The 19,661-nt window shown below is 43.2% G+C and overlaps 1 protein-coding gene across 1 annotated transcript in view; it reads left to right on the forward strand.

Annotated features, from left to right (window-relative positions):
- phf14 (PHD finger protein 14) overlaps positions 1–19,661 on the forward strand; it is a gene marked incomplete at its 3' end in the record, with an annotated part of 132,875 nt that overhangs the window by 77,582 nt on the left and 35,632 nt on the right. The window contains exons 11-14 of the mRNA XM_080755050.1: positions 7,430–7,567; positions 12,249–12,404; positions 16,662–16,932; positions 19,380–19,486. Of these exons, the coding sequence (XP_080611176.1) occupies positions 7,430–7,567; positions 12,249–12,404; positions 16,662–16,932; positions 19,380–19,486 (672 nt within the window). The remainder of the gene's footprint in view (positions 1–7,429; positions 7,568–12,248; positions 12,405–16,661; positions 16,933–19,379; positions 19,487–19,661) is intronic.

A 19,661-nucleotide genomic window follows, 5' to 3' on the forward strand; every position in this document is an offset into this window, starting at 1 on the left:
GTAAGTGGTTTTTAAACCACCTAAAACAGTTTGGACAACCCTGCCTGGTGTAAGTGGTTTTTAAACCACCTAAAACAGTTTGGACAACCCTGCCTGGTGTAAGTGGTTTTTAAACCACCTAAAACAGTTTGGACAACCCTGCCTGGTGTAAGTGGTTTTTAAACCACCTAAAACAGTTTGGACACCCCTGCCTGGTGTAAGTGGTTTTTAAACCACCTAAAACAGTTTGGACAACCCTGCCTGGTGGAAGTGGTTTTTAAACCACCTAAAACAGTTTGGACAACCCTGCCTGGTGTAAGTGGTTTTTAAACCACCTAAAACAGTTTGGACAACCCTGCCTGGTGGAAGTGGTTTTTAAACCACCTAAAACAGTTTGGACAACCCTGCCTGGTGTAAGTGGTTTTTAAACCACCTAAAACAGTTTGGACAACCCTGCCTGGTGGAAGTGGTTTTTAAACCACCTAAAACAGTTTGGACACCCCTGCCTGGTGTAAGTGGTTTTTAAACCACCTAAAACAGTTTGGACAACCCTGCCTGGTGGAAGTGGTTTTTAAACCACCTAAAACAGTTTGGACAACCCTGCCTGGTGTAAGTGGTTTTTAAACCACCTAAAACAGTTTGGACAACCCTGCCTGGTGGAAGTGGTTTTTAAACCACCTAAAACAGTTTGGACAACCCTGCCTGGTGTAAGTGGTTTTTAAACCACCTAAAACAGTTTGGACAACCCTGCCTGGTGTAAGTGGTTTTTAAACCACCTAAAACAGTTTGGACAACCCTGCCTGGTGTAAGTGGTTTTTAAACCACCTAAAACAGTTTGGACAACCCTGCCTGGTGTAAGTGGTTTTTAAACCACCTAAAACAGTTTGGACAACCCTGCCTGGTGTAAGTGGTTTTTAAACCACCTAAAACAGTTTGGACAACCCTGCCTGGTGTAAGTGGTTTTTAAACCACCTAAAACAGTTTGGACAACCCTGCCTGGTGTAAGTGGTTTTTAAACCACCTAAAACAGTTTGGACAACCCTGCCTGGTGTAAGTGGTTTTTAAACCACCTAAAACAGTTTGGACAACCCTGCCTGGTGTAAGTGGTTTTTAAACCACCTAAAACAGTTTGGACAACCCTGCCTGGTGTAAGTGGTTTTTAAACCACCTAAAACAGTTTGGACAACCCTGCCTGGTGTAAGTGGTTTTTAAACCACCTAAAACAGTTTGGACAACCCTGCCTGGTGTAAGTGGTTTTTAAACCACCTAAAACAGTTTGGACAACCCTGCCTGGTGTAAGTGGTTTTTAAACCACCTAAAACAGTTTGGACAACCCTGCCTGGTGTAAGTGGTTTTTAAACCACCTAAAACAGTTTGGACAACCCTGCCTGGTGTAAGTGGTTTTTAAACCACCTAAAACAGTTTGGACAACCCTGCCTGGTGTAAGTGGTTTTTAAACCACCTAAAACAGTTTGGACAACCCTGCCTGGTGTAAGTGGTTTTTAAACCACCTAAAACAGTTTGGACAACCCTGCCTGGTGTAAGTGGTTTTTAAACCACCTAAAACAGTTTGGACAACCCTGCCTGGTGTAAGTGGTTTTTAAACCACCTAAAACAGTTTGGACAACCCTGCCTGGTGTAAGTGGTTTTTAAACCACCTAAAACAGTTTGGACAACCCTGCCTGGTGTAAGTGGTTTTTAAACCACCTAAAACAGTTTGGACAACCCTGCCTGGTGTAAGTGGTTTTTAAACCACCTAAAACAGTTTGGACAACCCTGCCTGGTGTAAGTGGTTTTTAAACCACGTGAGCACAAACCATACCCTGATATCCTTCTTTTTCCTGTTCATTTGCCCAGAAGTGTCATTCAATTCAGTTCCATTACACTTCTTTCCAGTGCAGAATCACACACAGTCTGAAGACACTTTACTTACAGAGCAGAGACCTGAGTATTAGAGTTCTCAACGGGCCTGAAAATTAAGGCCCGGCCCTAACTGAGCCCGACAGGGTCGGCCCGAGGCCCGGCCCGACCCTAACTAGTTTCATCATTTTAAGCCCGAAGCCCTAAAAAGCCCGAGTGAAGGAAAATAAACAAATTTAAAAACGCCTCCAGGTGGCGCCACGCCGCCACCGCGGTGACCGTACCATGTGTTATTATAGCGAGTAGTAGGCTGAGAGAGTGAGATTAGCCTACCTTTCCACTTTTGGTTCGGCAATGTTAGCATGTTCTCTCATGAAGAAAAGTTTAATCCTTAATCCTCCTCATCTTGTTCACACGGTGCAACGAACGCATGCATCTGTCTGCTCTTGCCCTGCATGTGCCGTCTCTGTCACTCAACTCTCACTCTCTCAGTGAGTCTCTCCTCCACTTTCTTTCGTTTCGTTTCGGACAAATTTGACCTGTTGTAACCCCACCATCGTAAAGCTGCTGCTGTCGCTGATTTATGACCCTCCCTGGCCTGGAGAGAAGCACTGATCTGCAAGTTCTAAACAAGTCAGATCGTGTTGCAAAGCAGACTTCAGTTGGTTTGTAGATTGAATGGTGTTGAGAACGTGTTGGTTTTGGTGCGCAACACCAGTCTGCTATTATTAGCAGCCTGTGCTGCCAGCATCGCTGACCGCGGCTCTCTGTCTCTCACGCACTCTGCTCTGCCTCGTCTACTGCCACTGCCAGTGGTGTGCTCCGAGTGCTCGTGCGGTCACATAGTAAATAAGCGAGTGAAACGCCAGTCAGCGCCATGTTCTTTATCTTTATTAAATATGAAGAAAAAAAAATAATGAACTTTTTTTTTTTTTTTTTTTTTTCATTTTTTTTTTTTTTTTACTGAACCCGAGGCTCGGCCCGACCCGACTAATTAGCATACATTTTGAGCCCGGCCCGGCCCGAATATGTCGGGTCGGGTCGGGTAGGGTCGGGTTCGGGCAGAGTTTGAGAACTCTACTGAGTATTCATGATGGTTTAAACGTAAATGTTTTCCCAGAGCACTTTGGAAAAGGATTTATTTGGTTTATATTTCAGTGTCTAACGTGGATGGCAAAGTGCTCCTCAAAATGACTGAATTAAACTGTGGGTAGTAGTAATAGTTGTATTTGACTGTGTGGTCACTTTCTCCCTCTAAGGCAGGGGTCTTCAACAGGGGGTCCGGGACCCCTAGGGGGTCCTCAGAGTTACTAGAGGGGGTCCTCCAAATGTGTGTGTGATAGAAACATTTTTTTCCTGAGAACTTGAGACAAAAATAGCAGATCTACAAGCTCACAACGCCTCGCAGAGCTTGTAGATCGCCTATTTTAGGCAAAGGGGTTTGTTGTAGAGGGGAAAAAGAGCAGACTAAGTACAAGAGTGAAAGGTCAAGTTTATTAAGTATTGACGGTTCAAGTGGTTAAATATCTGAAAACACAAATTGACATGAATCCAAAATGCACTGATGATCGTGCTGTCAAACGATGAAACTATATGGAATCTATGAACAGGTTGTGGGGGTCCCTGCTTCATCTCTCTCTCAACTAAGGGGTCCCTGCTTCATCTCTCTCTCAACTAAGGGGTCCCTGCTTCATCTCTCTCTCAACTAAGGGGTCCCTGCTTCATCTCTCTCTCAACTAAGGGGTCCTTGGCCTGAAAATGTTGAAGACCCCTGCTTTATGGGGTTCAGGCTAGACTTTAATGTTTCTTCTCTCTTCATTGTTCTGGTCTGTTTAGTTTACTTTCTGATGTGTCTTCTCTCTCCATTCTCCTGATGCGTAGGAGTGTAGTTTCTCATGTCTCTTTCTAAAACGGCTAGTACCATTCCTTGATTCTGATTGGCTGGTTTCCCTTTAATTGCTGTGGTATATGAGACTATAATCCACACCTTGAATCAGTTTATATCAAACCCAGGTGTGTTATTTCTTTCCACAGTGTTGTGAAGCCAGACTAGAGAACTTGATTGCAAGTAACAGGTGTGTTGTTTCTGCAGCCTGGCTGGGAACTACTTTCTTGTAGAGCAGACCTTGTAGTGAATTATTAGTGAAATAGAACAGTTTTAATTGGTACATGTCCAGATTTTTCATGTTGCCATATTGTAACCGTTTTAGAAAAGCAATAAGCCACGCGAGGCATGTGGTTACCTGTATTTTACACCGGCTGAGAGGGTTGGAGCTGCTTCATTCTCTCTCCATTGTAGGAGTGTAGTTTCTGGGGGCACGGTGGCGCAGTGGTTAGTGCTTCGCCTCACAGCTAGAAGGTCCTGGGTTCGATTCCCTCCGGGGGACGCTGTGGGTGCTGGGGGCGTGTTTCTCCCTCCGCGTCATCAGTGCCCACACCCTAGGTGGGGTCGGCGATAGGGCCTTTCTGTGTGGAGTTTGCATGTTCTCCCTGTGTCTCCTAGGGTTGATACCCTCACAAAAACATGCAGTAATCCTGGTCTCAATAATGCCTTCCCCTGGCCAGCCGGGGCGCCTGATGGAGGGGAAAGGAACTGGTTGGAATAACGTGTTCCTTCCATGCGCTACGTCCATCCCGGGGAAATCCCCCCTGTTAGGTGAAAAGAAACAACTTGGACTACTCATGCATTGAAGGAAGCAAGAGGTCAGTCCGTTGTCTCCCCAGGCGCGGCAGAGGGAGAGCAGAGCCCAGGATTACATAGACAATTGCCACTGGGTGAAAAATGGGTTGCAAAATCGCGGGATAAAAATTTAAGAAAAAAAGTGTAGTGTAGTTTCTGATGTATCTTTCTCCCTCTCTTGTAGGAGTGTAGTTTCTGATATCTCTTTCTCTCTCTCTTGTAGGAGTGTAGTTTCTGATGTCTCTTTCTCTCTATATTGTAGGAGTGTAGTTTCTTACGTCTCTTTCTCTCTCTCTTGTAGGAGTGTAGTTTCTCATGTCTCTTTCTCTCTCTCTTGTAGGAGTGTAGTTTCTGATGTCTCTTTCTCTCTCTCTTGTAGGAGTGTAGTTTCTGATGTCTCTCTCTCTCTCTTGTAGGAGTGTAGTTTCTGATGTCTCTTTCTCTCTCTCTTGTAGGAGTGTAGTTTCTGATGTCTCTCTCTCTCTCTTGTAGGAGTGTAGTTTCTGATGTCTCTTTCTCTCTCTCTTGTAGGAGTGTAGTTTCTGATGTCTCTTTCTCCCTCTCTTGTAGGAGTGTAGTTTCTGATGTCTCTTTCTCTCTCTCTCTTGTAGGAGTGCAGTTTCTGATGTCTCTTTCTCTCTATATTGTAGGAGTGTAGTTTCTCATGTCTCTTTCTCTCTATATTGTAGGAGTGTAGTTTCTCATGTCTCTTTCTCTCTCTCTTGTAGGAGTGTAGTTTCTGATGTCTCTTTCTCTCTCTCTCTTGTAGGAGTGCAGTTTCTGATGTCTCTTTCTCTCTCTCTTGTAGGAGTGTAGTTTCTGATGTCTCTTTCTCCCTCTCTTGTAGGAGTGTAGTTTCTGATGTCTCTTTCTCTCTCTCTCTTGTAGGAGTGTAGTTTCTGATGTCTCTCTCTCTCTCTTGTAGGAGTGTAGTTTCTGATGTCTCTCTCTCTCTCTCTTGTAGGAGTGTAGTTTCTGATGTCTCTTTCTCTCTCTCTCTTGTAGGAGTGTAGTTTCTGATGTCTCTCTCTCTCTCTTGTAGGAGTGTAGTTTCTGATGTCTCTCTCTCTCTCTCTTGTAGGAGTGTAGTTTCTGATGTCTCTCTCTCTCTCTCTTGTAGGAGTGTAGTTTCTGATGTCTCTTTCTCTCTCTCTTGTAGGAGTGTAGTTTCTGATGTCTCTTTCTCCCTCTCTTGTAGGAGTGTAGTTTCTGATGTCTCTTTCTCTCTCTCTCTTGTAGGAGTGTAGTTTCTGATGTCTCTTTCTCTCTCTCTCTTGTAGGAGTGCAGTTTCTGATGTCTCTTTCTCTCTATATTGTAGGAGTGTAGTTTCTCATGTCTCTTTCTCTCTATATTGTAGGAGTGTAGTTTCTCATGTCTCTTTCTCTCTCTCTTGTAGGAGTGTAGTTTCTCATGTCTCTTTCTCTCTCTCTCTTGTAGGAGTGCAGTTTCTGATGTCTCTTTCTCTCTATATTGTAGGAGTGTAGTTTCTCATGTCTCTTTCTCTCTCTTGTAGGAGTGTAGTTTCTGATGTATCTTTCTCTCTATATTGTAGGAGTGTAGTTTCTCATGTCTCTTTCTCTCTCTCTTGTAGGAGTGTAGTTTCTCATGTCTCTTTCTCTCTATCTTGTAGGAGTGTAGTTTATCATGTCTCTTTCTCTCTATATTGTAGGAGTGTAGTTTCTCATGTCTCTTTCTCTCTCTCTTGTAGGAGTGTAGTTTATCATGTCTCTTTCTCTCTCTCTTGTAGGAGTGTAGTTTATCATGTCTCTTTCTCTCTATATTGTAGGAGTGTAGTTTATCATGTCTCTTTCTCTCTATAGTGTAGGAGTGTAGTTTATCATGTCTCTTTCTCTCTCTCTTGTAGGAGTGTAGTTTATCATGTCTCTTTCTCTCTATATTGTAGGAGTGTAGTTTATCATGTCTCTTTCTCTCTCTCTTGTAGGAGTGTAGTTTATCATGTCTCTTTCTCTCTATATTGTAGGAGTGTAGTTTATCATGTCTCTTTCTCTCTATATTGTAGGAGTGTAGTTTATCATGTCTCTTTCTCTCTCTCTTGTAGGAGTGTAGTTTATCATGTCTCTTTCTCTCTATATTGTAGGAGTGTAGTTTATCATGTCTCTTTCTCTCTATATTGTAGGAGTGTAGTTTATCATGTCTCTTTCTCTCTATATTGTAGGAGTGTAGTTTATCATGTCTCTTTCTCTCTATATTGTAGGAGTGTAGTTTATCATGTCTCTTTCTCTCTATATTGTAGGAGTGTAGTTTATCATGTCTCTTTCTCTCTATATTGTAGGAGTGTAGTTTCTCATGTCTCTTTCTCTCTCTCTTGTAGGAGTGTAGTTTCTCATGTCTCTTTCTCTCTCTCTTGTAGGAGTGTAGTTTATCATGTCTCTTTCTCTCTATATTGTAGGAGTGTAGTTTCTCATGTCTCTTTCTCTCTCTCTTGTAGGAGTGTAGTTTCTCATGTATCTTTCTCTCTATATTGTAGGAGTGTAGTTTCTCATGTATCTTTCTCTCTATATTGTAGGAGTGTAGTTTCTCATGTCTCTTTCTCTCTATATTGTAGGAGTGTAGTTTCTCATGTCTCTTTCTCTCTCTCTTGTAGGAGTGTAGTTTCTCATGTCTCTTTCTCTCTCTCTTGTAGGAGTGCAGTTTCTGATATATCTTTCTCTCTCTTGTATGAGTGTAGTTTCTGATATATCTTTCTCCCTCTCTTGTAGGAGTGTAGTTTATCATGTCTCTTTCTCTTTCTTGTAGGAGTGTAGTTTCTGATATATCTTTCTCTCTCTTGTATGAGTGTAGTTTCTGATATATCTTTCTCCCTCTCTTGTAGGAGTGTAGTTTATCATGTCTCTTTCTCTTTCTTGTAGGAGTGTAGTTTCTGATGTATCTTTCTCTCTCTCTTGTAGGAGTGCAGTTTCTGCGAGGACGCCCGTTTCGCCCGCACCGGCGTGTGCATCAGCTGCGACGCGGGCATGTGTCGCTCCTACTTCCACGTCACCTGTGCCCAGCGGGAGGGGCTTCTGTCTGAGGCCGCCGCAGAGGAGGTGAGACCTGGCGTTTATCTATTCTGCATCTAGCTTAGGGCAAGACCCAAATTAAGAGACATACGTTTTTAACTCAAATCTTTGCTTCTGGGAGTCCCTGGAACTGAATATATTGAGATGGGGGTCCGAGGCCAAATACATATCATTTTGGGGGTCCTTGACATGACAAAGTTTGAGAAAACGGCCTACAGTTGTGCTCCAAATTATTCAACCCCTCTGACAAATGTGTTTATTAGTGTAACCAGTGTTCCTTTGACTTAGAACTTGTCAACTATGCTCACAACTGTACTTTTTGGAACATTCAGTGTCTTTGCAATTGTTTTATATCCTTATCCTTCTTTTTTTTTTTTTTTACAAAGCACTAATCTCTTCTCTGGACTTTTCTGACCATTCCTTAAACTTAGCCATGTTTCTAACTGCTCTAATCACAGTTAAGAAGTCAACAACTTCTAGTCAGGCCAGATTGCACATCTGATGCAACTATTCAAGCTCTTGATTAGTCGATTGCAGTTGATTACGGATGTTTTCAGGTATAATTAAGAGTTGAATAATTGAAAGTGAAAGTGGCGTTGAAAGTGGCATTTAGCTCCGTGTTGCGGGCTCATAGATCTGCTACTTTTGCTGCAACAGTAATATGAGGTTTACACTCAACAGAGACACCAACATACACTTTGGGTGACATTTAGAAGGCAATTTTAGAACAGACTCAAATCCTAATGGGTGAATATCATAAATGAGAATAAGCATCGGTTGATACGTCCAAAGATATCACAGATGTTGAACTAGACAACATGTAGGTGGACTCCAAGTCCCACAATGCATCGTGTCCTGCATTTCAGACCATGATGCAACGCCTCAATTCATAGTTTTTGTTTTAAAACACTTGTAAGCAGTCATTTTATTATGTGTCATATTTTTACAAGCTACTTCATTAACCCATATTTGCATTTTCTAATAACATATAATTATAGTATAGTTATGCAATTAGACAGCACATAAATAAATGGCTACTTATTTAATATGTTTCTTTAATTAAGCCATTGATTAACTGATTTAAAATTAGCAGTTTATTTCACTTTATGGGATTATACAATTCAGTAGGCTAAATTAATTGGCCGAACTTAATTAGGTAAAAATAGTCTGTTGGGTCAGTGGGGACCAAATGGACCCTTACAGGTCTGTAACTCTGAGAGTGTACAAATGGAACCAAATGGACCCTTATGGGTCTGTAACTCTGAGAGTGTACAAATGGAACCAAATGGACCCTTATGGGTCTGTAACTCTGAGAGTGTACAAATGGAACCAAATGGACTCATAATCCACTTATACACTCTCTAAAGAGTGTCTACTGCCCAAAGTGTAAATTATTAAAAGGATCCCTGGCTAATACAACAAATATGCCTTAATATATTATAATTGTCCTCTTTAACTACAATATAAAATTAAAAACACCTTCATTATTTTATTTCTTCTAGAAATAGCTAATCTTTCACTCAATAGGAGAAATACTGCAAGTTGATGATGTCATAAATGTCATGTGTGATCTATCCCTATGGAATGTATGGCATGCATGTGCAAAAAACACATTTGAAATATTGATTTGATGGTCATATTAACCATAGGAAGTATTATGTTTGTTTTTATTTGCACATGCATGCCATACATTCCATAGGGATAGATCACAAATGGTTTTATGACATCATCAACTTGCGACAGGCATTTCCCCTATTGATTGAAAGATTAGCTATTTCTAGAAGAAATAAAATATTTAAGGTGTTTTTAATTTTACATTGTAGTTATAGAGAACAATTATAATGTATTACGGCATATTTGTCGTATCAGCCAGGGATCCCTTTAACTCATTCGTAGTTTACGGCCGTAAAGCCCGTTAATTTCTCTGTCTTTTACTGCCGGCTTCCTGCCGAGTCCTACCTGTTAACGTGGGCGCTCGTCCAGTTCCCATCGTGCGTGATCGGACACTGCTCGTGTGTTCGCGTATTCCATCAGCTTCTCAAATCCGTTGAAACTTTTTCAATTGATCAATAAGTTCTCCATCTGTAAGCCGCGGAGTGCAGACAGTAAGCTGGGCCAAAATAGAGGACGGACTTCCGCTTCCAGTTCAGGGACTCCAATGTTAAAGTTGTCCGCTCAATAATGTGTCCGTGTAGAAACCGATCACGGAGCATTAGTTCCGGCCTATTTTAGTTGCGTTTCGATAAAAAAATGTTTTTTAAAGGGGAAGACCACCCATTTTCAATATTGAACTATGTCATTAATATACCTTAGAGGAGTTGTGTGGAAATAAAAAAAATGTTCCCCCTCTTCTTTGTTGTCTAGAACTGGAGGATTGATTTGGGGGTTTGTATTGTAAAGTACAATGTGTGATGTCATCAAGTTGTAATTTGCAATACAAACCCCAAAATCAATCCTCCAGTTCTAGGCAACACAGACGAGGGGGAACTTTTTTTTTATTTCCACACAACTCCTCTAAGGTATATTAATGACATAGTTCAATATTGAAAATGGGTGGTCTTCCCCTTTAATACATTTTTATTACATTTACGGGTTCTACGGGCATGGCAGAGAAGGGGTACAAAGGGGTATTTTGATGGCAGAGTTTGTGTTAATAAACACTGAAGATTTGACAGGATAGATTGGTGTCCTAGTTATCAAAACGGGGGGTCCGTGGCCCATTGCATGTCAGACTAGGGGTCCTTGACAATGCAAGTTCTAAAACGCAGAGCTGGCTCCCTATAATCAAATGCAGCCTTTATTGTTGAGCATGAACCAGGCTGTAGCAGGCAGTGCAGGGCAGCAGGCTGGGATCAGCCATGCTCCTCGCATGGCTTCCTCCTGCAGTGATAGGACGCAGCGCAGCGCGGCTCCTAGACGGGGAAACGTGGCTGCCTGAGCCTTAGCCGCCCGCCTCCCCGCCGCCTCCCCACCGCCGCCGCAATCCACTTAATCCAGTCAGCTGTGGCAAAGAGGAGCCTATCAACAGGTTGGAGGCTGAGATAGCATCCTCACCCAAACACCCTTAAACCCTTCACACCTGCTGAGGTCCTGGCTCCTCAGGTGGAATGCTCATATGAACACAACCCTTGCTTTTCAGGGTTCAATTTCAAACACGTCGCTCCGCGCCGCGTTTGGAGCTTGTAGATCTGCTACTTTATGTACTTTTGTGTGACGCTGTGTTGTGTTCAAGTAAACAATAGGGCTGTCACGATTATGACATTTTACTTGACGATTAATTGTCACTCAAATAATTGCGATTAACGATTTAATTGTGTTTTTGTCGTGGACAATTACATTTTCTGTTTGGCTTTTAGGCTTTGAAGTTGCACATGGCAGATATGACACAATAATACAAAGATATGACTGACATGTTTGACAACTTTATACTTAAAAAAAACAACACTCATAGTGGAAATAGCAGATCGACAAGCTCACAACGCGTTCCACCATTTTTGAAAATGTTTGAAAATATATGAACATTTTTCAACATGGAGACGATTATGACAAAATAATTGCGATTCATGGGTTGCATTTGTAGTCCCACACCAGCCATTTTGAGGACCAACGCAGGTGTTTTGATTAAGGTAGAACATTGGTTCTATGCCAATCAGACAAATTGAAAAAACCTGTGTTGGTCCTCAATATGGCCGGTTTAGGACTACAAATGCAACCCATGAATTATGTCAAATAATTGCGATTATAGGATTATGTAATAATTGAGACAGGCCTATGAGATAAGAGGTCTTCCTGATATCAACACAAAGCTTTCTAAATCCTTTCTGAAAAAAAAAAAAACTATATTGCTCAAATATAAAATGCCATATGCGTATGATGCTTTCCCGGTCTAACTGGGTTAAGGTTTTAAACGAGTTCCTCGAAGCAAGCAGGTGGAAAACTGCCTGAGCAGGGTTTTTATTTTCTCTTCCCCCTGACAGGCTGAGAGCAGGACTGGAATAGAGAGTGGAATAAAGGAGACACTTTTTAGGGTAAAATGGAATAAAAAACATCCTGTTCTTCAGAGACTCAGGGTTTCTGCTCTGGACGATGTGGACACCTGTTGTGGTGGAAGAAATGCTCCCCTGATTTGTTTTTACTTAAAGTACAAAAGAAGCAATAGCACAGCAGGCATACTGTAAAAATAGCTGTTGTCTTACAACAACACCTACCATCAGCTCACAGTGTGATGCGTTGTGAGCAGTGTTGCATTGGTTAATCAATGTTTGGGGGTACGCGGTTGGAATGATGCGACTGTGCGTCGCAATCACCGTGCGTTGTGATCACTCATGTGCGGCCGCGCTCGCAGAAATCATTCAGATGGGGCACAATGTCTGAAATCAGGCTAGTTAGACAATGGGTCTATTCTGTTTGATGGTGGCTTTCCTTATCCTGTTCGCTATGTAAAGCTCTCATCATAATAGAACACTTTAATTACAGATGTGACTGCATATTTTATTGTGGCTACCAAATTATTCTGTGTAGGTGTCATGGAAATGTACATTTTTCTTTTTTACTTCCCTTCCAGGACATTGCGGACCCGTTCTTTGCGTACTGCAAGCAGCACATGTTCACTATTCTCTCTACTTATCTTCCAGGACCTCATGTTCACTATTCTCTCTACTTATCTTCCAGGACCTCATGTTCACTATTCTCTCTACCTATCTTCCAGGACATAGCTGACCCGTTCTTTGCGTACTGCAAGCAGCACGCGGACCGCTTCGACAGGAAGTGGAAGAGGAAGAACTACCTGGCTCTGCAGTCCTACTGCAAGGTGTCTGTGACGGAGAGGGAGAAGCACCTCGCACCCGAGGCCCAGGTCTGCAAGGTTAGTACCACTTTATTACCTTTTATTAACTCATCTGTAGCCCATCCCGAAAATCTCCGGGTTATATACTGTATATACAGAAAAGCTGGCAGTCTATCGTTATGGTCCATGGCTAAACCCTGGCACTGGCAGAAGTCCGTGATTTTTTTTGATCGCATGTCCACGGACACGCAAAGTGCTCCCGTGCCATTGAAAACAATAGCTGTTCTGATCTTTAGAGTCCATTTACTCGAAAAAATACTTTTTATGCCAATGCTGGCATGTTCATTTGATAAAATAGCACTCGGATGACAACAACAATCCTCTATCTTTGATCACCCCATGAACAGAGACTAGTTCCGGTGGAAAAAAATTATATAAAAAAAATGGTCAAGTTGGAATCGGTGAGCTCGATCACTTCCGGTCCTTCAAAATAAGAGAGTGGCCGCTTATGGACGAAAATCATGGCACCAGTGCCCCTTCTGCCCAAGAACATGATGGCACAAAATGGGTTAAGTACTGTAGGTGTAGGCCTACTGCCAGTAGGTGTCTGTGCAGGAGAGAGAGAAGCAGCTCACCCCCGAAGCCCAGGTCTGCAAAGTTAGTGACCTTTTATTACTCTTTATTGTGTGACTTAACTCATCTAGTGCCGTTTGCGTGATGTCACGCAATAAGTACTAGAGTACTTACAGTGCCGAATGCGTGATGTCGCGCAAAAAGTAATAAATTACTGTAACGTTGAGTACATTACCGAGTAGAATGGCCGGATGTCCGGAGACGAAAATCCGCGCTGATTTGTCATCATCACGGCTCCACGAGCACACAATAGTCATCCCATAACATTGAGGTGGACGGCCGATCTCATCTTTAATGTCCATTATCTCAAAACAACACTTTAGAAGCGAAGATGGAGGCAGATGCTCGCTTATATAACACATGTATAAACGCTCCATTGCAATCCAGCATGGCACCACGTAAACAATGATCGGTTCCGGCGCACGACCCGATGACGTCAGACCGGAAGTGATCACGCTGTGGCACTTCTGGCTTTCAAAATAAGAGAGTGCAAGCGGATGGAGCCTGCGTGAGGCACTCTGGACATCATTGCGACCGAAAATCGCGGGCACAAAATGAGTTAATTACCATAGTTAACATCCAGCCTTGTTTTAGTTTTTTATTGGTGTGACATTATATGAGTTAATTACCATAGTTAACATACAACTTGGCTTTCGTTTTCTGTTGAAACTGCTCAGAAAAATAGCAATCTTCAAAGCTAAATATATTTTTATGTTATCTTACTGTATATAATATTACAATATGAGATTGTGTTTTTTTTTCTTCTCATAAGCCGTATACCGTAATTATCAAGATAAAAAATATGTAATGAACCGGTATATACTGTATATTGGACCTTTATCTATAGGTAAAGATCCAACATCTTTGTCCCAGATAGCAGCAGCAGTACCAACGTTTCAAATACCACTTTACAACCAATACAAAACATCAACATAAAACACTGAACATTAAAATGATCTACAGTAATTACAGTGTAGGAAATGACAGAAAGCCACAATAACAAGCAATAAGAACCTGCTGTATGTATTATAAAACATACAATAAAACATGTGAAACTATAGTTATGGGCCATCAAATCAGACCATAGACTTGGTTGTAACCAATTTAACCAGTGTTTACCCAAACACACTGTTTGACCATATTCCCAAGGGCCAGTTAGGCCGCTGAACATCTCTGCCAAAATTAGCCGATCTACACGCTTGTAGAACATCTCATGTAAACATGCCAGATTGATCTAGAACAGGGGTGGGCAACTTTGATGATGGAGAGGGCCACTATATTTCCACCTTCACTCCAGAGGGCCACTATATTTCCACCTTCACTCCAGAGGGCCACTATATTTCCACCTTCACTCCAGAGGGCCACTATATTTCCACCTTCACTCCAGAGGGCCACTATATTTCCACCTTCACTCCAGAGGGCCACTATATTTCCACCTTCACTCCAGAGGGCCACTATATTTCCACCTTCACTCCAGAGGGCCACTATATTTCCACCTTCACTCCAGAGGGCCACTATATTTCCACCTTCACTCCAGAGGGCCACTATATTTCCACCTTCACTCCAGAGGGCCACTATATTTCCACCTTCACTCCAGAGGACCACTATATTTCCACCTTCACTCCAGAGGGCCACTATATTTCCACCTTCACTCCAGAGGGCCACTATATTTCCACCTTCACTCCAGAGGGCCACTATATTTCCACCTTCACTCCAGAGGGCCACTATATTTCCACCTTCACTCCAGAGGGCCACTATATTTCCACCTTCACTCCAGAGGGCCACTATATTTCCACCTTCACTCCAGAGGGCCACTATATTTCCACCTTCACTCCAGAGGGCCACTATATTTCCACCTTCACTCCAGAGGGCCACTATATTTCCACCTTCACTCCAGAGGGCCACTATATTTCCACCTTCACTCCAGAGGACCACTATATTTCCACCTTCACTCCAGAGGGCCACTATATTTCCACCTTCACTCCAGAGGGCCACTATATTTCCACCTTCACTCCAGAGGGCCACTATATTTCCACCTTCACTCCAGAGGGCCACTATATTTCCACCTTCACTCCAGAGGGCCACTATATTTCCACCTTCACTCCAGAGGGCCACTATATTTCCACCTTCACTCCAGAGGGCCACTATATTTCCACCTTCACTCCAGAGGGCCACTATATTTCCACCTTCACTCCAGAGGACCACTATATTTCCACCTTCACTCCAGAGGGCCACTATATTTCCACCTTCACTCCAGAGGGCCACTATATTTCCACCTTCACTCCAGAGGGCCACTATATTTCCACCTTCACTCCAGAGGGCCACTATATTTCCACCTTCACTCCAGAGGGCCACTATATTTCCACCTTCACTCCAGAGGGCCACTATATTTCCACCTTCACTCCAGAGGGCCACTATATTTCCACCTTCACTCCAGAGGGCCACTATATTTCCACCTTCACTCCAGAGGGCCACTATATTTCCACCTTCACTCCAGAGGGCCACTATATTTCCACCTTCACTCCAGCTGGGCCACTATATTTCCACCTTCACTCCAGAGGGCCACTATATTTCCACCTTCACTCCAGAGGGCCACTATATTTCCACCTTCACTCCAGAGGGCCACTATATTTCCACCTTCACTCCAGAGGGCCACTATATTTCTACATTCACTCCAGAGGGCCACTATATTTCCACCTTCACTCCAGAGGGCCACTATATTTCCACCTTCACTCCAGAGGGCCACTATATTTCCACCTTCACTCCAGAGGGCCACTATATTTCCACCTTCACTCCAGAGGGCCACTATATTTCCACCTTCACTCCAGAGGGCCACTATATTTCCACCTTCACTCCAGAGGACCACTATATTTCCACCTTCACTCCAGAGGGCCACTATATTTCCACCTTCACTCCAGAGGGCCACTATATTTCCACCTTCACTCCAGAGGGCCACTATATTTCCACCTTCACTCCAGAGGGCCACGTTGCATATTGCTACGTCCTACTTTGTCATTCTAGTATCTCATACAAAAGAAGCAAAAATAGCCGATCTACAAGCAGCGCGATGCGTTTTGAGCTTGTAGATCGGCTATTTTTACTTCTTTTGAATTGGAATCCTGAATTATTTTTTTTAATTTTTTTATTGGAACCCTGAAATGTAATATTATGATTTAATTTCAAACACATTTAGTTATATACTAATGTTAACTTTATGAACTTAAATACAAATACATTGGACATAAAAAATACATGTTTAATACTACTATACCAGTCATTAAGCTACTAATATTGACTGATGGAATTAAAGCAGGTCATGTTTGGAATTGTAACAGCTGAAATCAATAATGTATCAGTATTCAGGTGTTAACCTGCGGGGCCGCATTAAGCGAAGGTGGGGGCCGCATGCGCCAGTTGCTGACTTCCATACGTAGTCCCACAGTCTGATAGCAGTAGTATGTGTCTGATTAGCCATGTTCTGACCCGCATTTGGCAAAACAATGCAAAATTAAAAATAAATAAATAAAAGGATTTCAGGATTACAGCTTAGGCAGGGTTAGGGTACTGGGTGAAAAATGGGTTACAAAATCGTGGGATAAAAATTTAAGAAAAGAAAATACATGAAAAAATGAGACTCACTTTACAGTATATACAAAACTTTGTGTGTGTGTGTGTGTGTGTACTTCCCCTCCCGGCCACCAGGCGCGCATCACCACGCGGCTGCAGCAGTACCGCAACAAGGCGGAGCTGTCGCGCAACACGCGGCCTCAGGCCTGGGTGCCCCGCGAGAAGCTGCCGCGACCCCTGACCTCCAGCGCCTCGGCCATCCGCAAGCTGATGAGGAAGGCGGAGCTTATGGGCATCAGCACCGACATCTTCCCCGTGGACACCTCCGACACCTCGGCCAGCATGGACGGACGACGCAAGCACAAGCAGCCCGCGCTCACCGCTGACTTCGTTAACTACTACCTGGGTAAGCTTAACCCTAACCCTAACCCAAGCACAAGCAGCCTGCCCTGACTGCGGACTTTGTTAATTACTACCTGGGTGAGAGATCACTCCATAACTCTAACACTGACCCTAACCCTAATCCTAACCCTAACGCAAGCACAAGCAGCCCGCGCTCACTGCGGACTTCGTTAACTATTACCTGGGTAAGCTTAACCTTAACCCTAATCCTAACCCTAACGCAAGCACAAACAGCCCGCGCTCACTGCGGATTTCGTTAATTATTACCTGGGTGAGAGATCACTCCATAACTCTAACACTGACCCTAACCTTATACTGTGTAAGTTGCTAAACTAGTGGTCAGTAGCGGTATTGCTTTTTTCGGCCGTTTTTGTCCCTGAATCGTCGCGGGCCACCGCCGCGGACCACCGGAGCGGCGCTGCAAACCACTGCGACCGATACGAATCCGTGGAAGGGTAGAACGTAATTTTCTTTTTTTTTTTTATAATTTTTGTCCCACGATTTTGCAACCCATTTTCACCCAGTGCCAGAACGTAATTTTCTTGCCAGGATTTGGGGATTAAGAGGTTAAGAATCCTTCACCATGGTAAAGTAGGTAGCTGAGGGAGGCTACTTCCTGAAGACACGGCAGATAAGCTGCGATTGGCCAGTAGTGTATCATGTGTTTATGATCCGCGATATGATTGGCCAACGTATACACAACGTATACAGATGATGCAGATGATGCTATTTTTCCGCAAAAACCAGACCCCGGCCAGGATCATAGAAAACATATAAAGAGAAGGCTTTAGAAGCTGAAATTAACAGAGTGGGTGTTCTAAAACTTTAGCGATTTAACAGTTAGGACAATTTTAAGATTTGTTTTATAAAAAAAGTTACATGGTATAACTTTAAACCTAACCCTAACGCAAGCACAAGCAGCCCGCGCTCACTGCGGAATTCGTTAACTATTACCTGGGTAAGCTTAACCCTAACCCTAACCCTATCGCAAGCACAAGCAGCCCGTGCTCACCGCAGACTTCGTCTACTACTACCTGGGTGAGAGATCACTCCCTCACCCTAACCCAGGTCCTTTCTTGGTAGAGCGCTAGTCAACATTCTGTTTGGGGTCAGTCAAACAATTATAAGATGATGCTTCCAAGATGATAATAATAATAAGGGAACAAATACATAAATGATTCACCTCGGCTGTTTGGTTTTATTTAACATCGTGTCGCCAGGCTTTCCCCTCTGAGGAAAGGTTACACTTAGCCATTTGTGGGTTCTGGACTGGTTTCTGTTGGCATATCTATTACTTTAGTCCAGGGTTCGGCAACCCAAAATGTTGAAAGAGCCATATTGGACCAAAAAAAACCAAAACAAATGTGTCTGGAGCCGCAAAAAATTATAAAAGTCTTATATATTGTCGTTGTCGGGTGGAAACGTTGTATGTCCAAAACTTTGTTTTGTATTTATCATTTAAAAAATTAACTAAACTAGTGAAAACAGCCGATCTACAAGCACACAACGCCTCGCACCGCGAGGCGTTGTGTGCTTGTAGATCTGCTGTTTTCACTAGTTTTGTGCGTCAGTCTTGTATGATGAAGCAGGGCTTTACTTTGCGGGGGGGAAAAAAACATACAAATTTGAAACTTGGAGATACAAGGTTTCTTCCCAACAGTGACGATACAAAATCGTTAAAACAATTCCATTTTCATACATTTTTGAAAAAGCTCCAGGGAGCCACTAGGGTGGCGCTAAAGAGCCGCATGCGGCTCTAGAGCCGCGGGTTGCTGACCCCAGCTTTAGTCTCACTGGTCAGGCTACGAGTTAAAATAAAACAGCGTTATACCAAACAAAACAAAAGAATGCCCCTAACCGAGGAGAAGTATTGTGGAGGAGAATCCTGGTTCCACCGTGGGTTCTGACTGCCTGATGAGGCAAAGTATTTTTAGGATTCACACTAACTACAAAAAGCAGTAGATCCTAGTCTAATTTTGTGTTTGTGTCTAATACTTTGTGTTAGTACCTAGGTGTTCTGAATGAGAGTGTGCCAGGCTGTGCCAGCCTGTTAATGCTGTGCCAGCCAGGCTCATGTAGTTTTTCCAGCGTGTTGCCCTCCATGCCATCCAGCCAGTGAGTGATGAGGACGATGCCAACATGCACCACAGTAACCTTGACAAGTGCCTGTCTATTAGCCTGATGGACCCGGCCTCTATCTGACATCACTACCCCGTCTGTCTGTCTGCCTATCAGAGTCTCTGTCTGTCTCTCTGAGCCTCCCTCCATGTCCCTTTGTCTCTCTGACTGTCTGTCTGTCTCTGTCTTTCTGTGCATCTCTGTTTCTCTCAGTCTCCCGCTCTCTCTCTCTCTCCCCCTCTCGCTCTGTCTCTCTTGCTGTACATATGGTACAGAAACTATAGATTGTAATCCTTCTAACCATATTGATTCTGCTCCTCCATTGCTATCCAGAGAGGAACATGAGGATGATCCAGATCCAGGACAACATCACAGAGCAGAAGAACCTCAAAGACAAGCTGGAGAGTGAGCAGGACAAGCTGCATGTGGAGTACAACAAGGTGGGACCACAGAACATTATTATAAAACACTTGTGTCAACATGTCAGTCTTATTCCACTTCAGGTGTCCATGTAAACTCTTTAACTGCCAAAAACACCTTTTACGCCTTTTGGTGCCAAGAACACCAAATAAACTAAATACTCAGTAACCTGGAGGTAATGCTTCCACTCTGGGC

Source organism: Nannobrachium achirus (genome assembly GCF_963921795.1).
Source record: "Nannobrachium achirus genome assembly, contig: SCAFFOLD_169, whole genome shotgun sequence".
NCBI lineage: Eukaryota > Metazoa > Chordata > Actinopteri > Myctophiformes > Myctophidae > Nannobrachium > Nannobrachium achirus.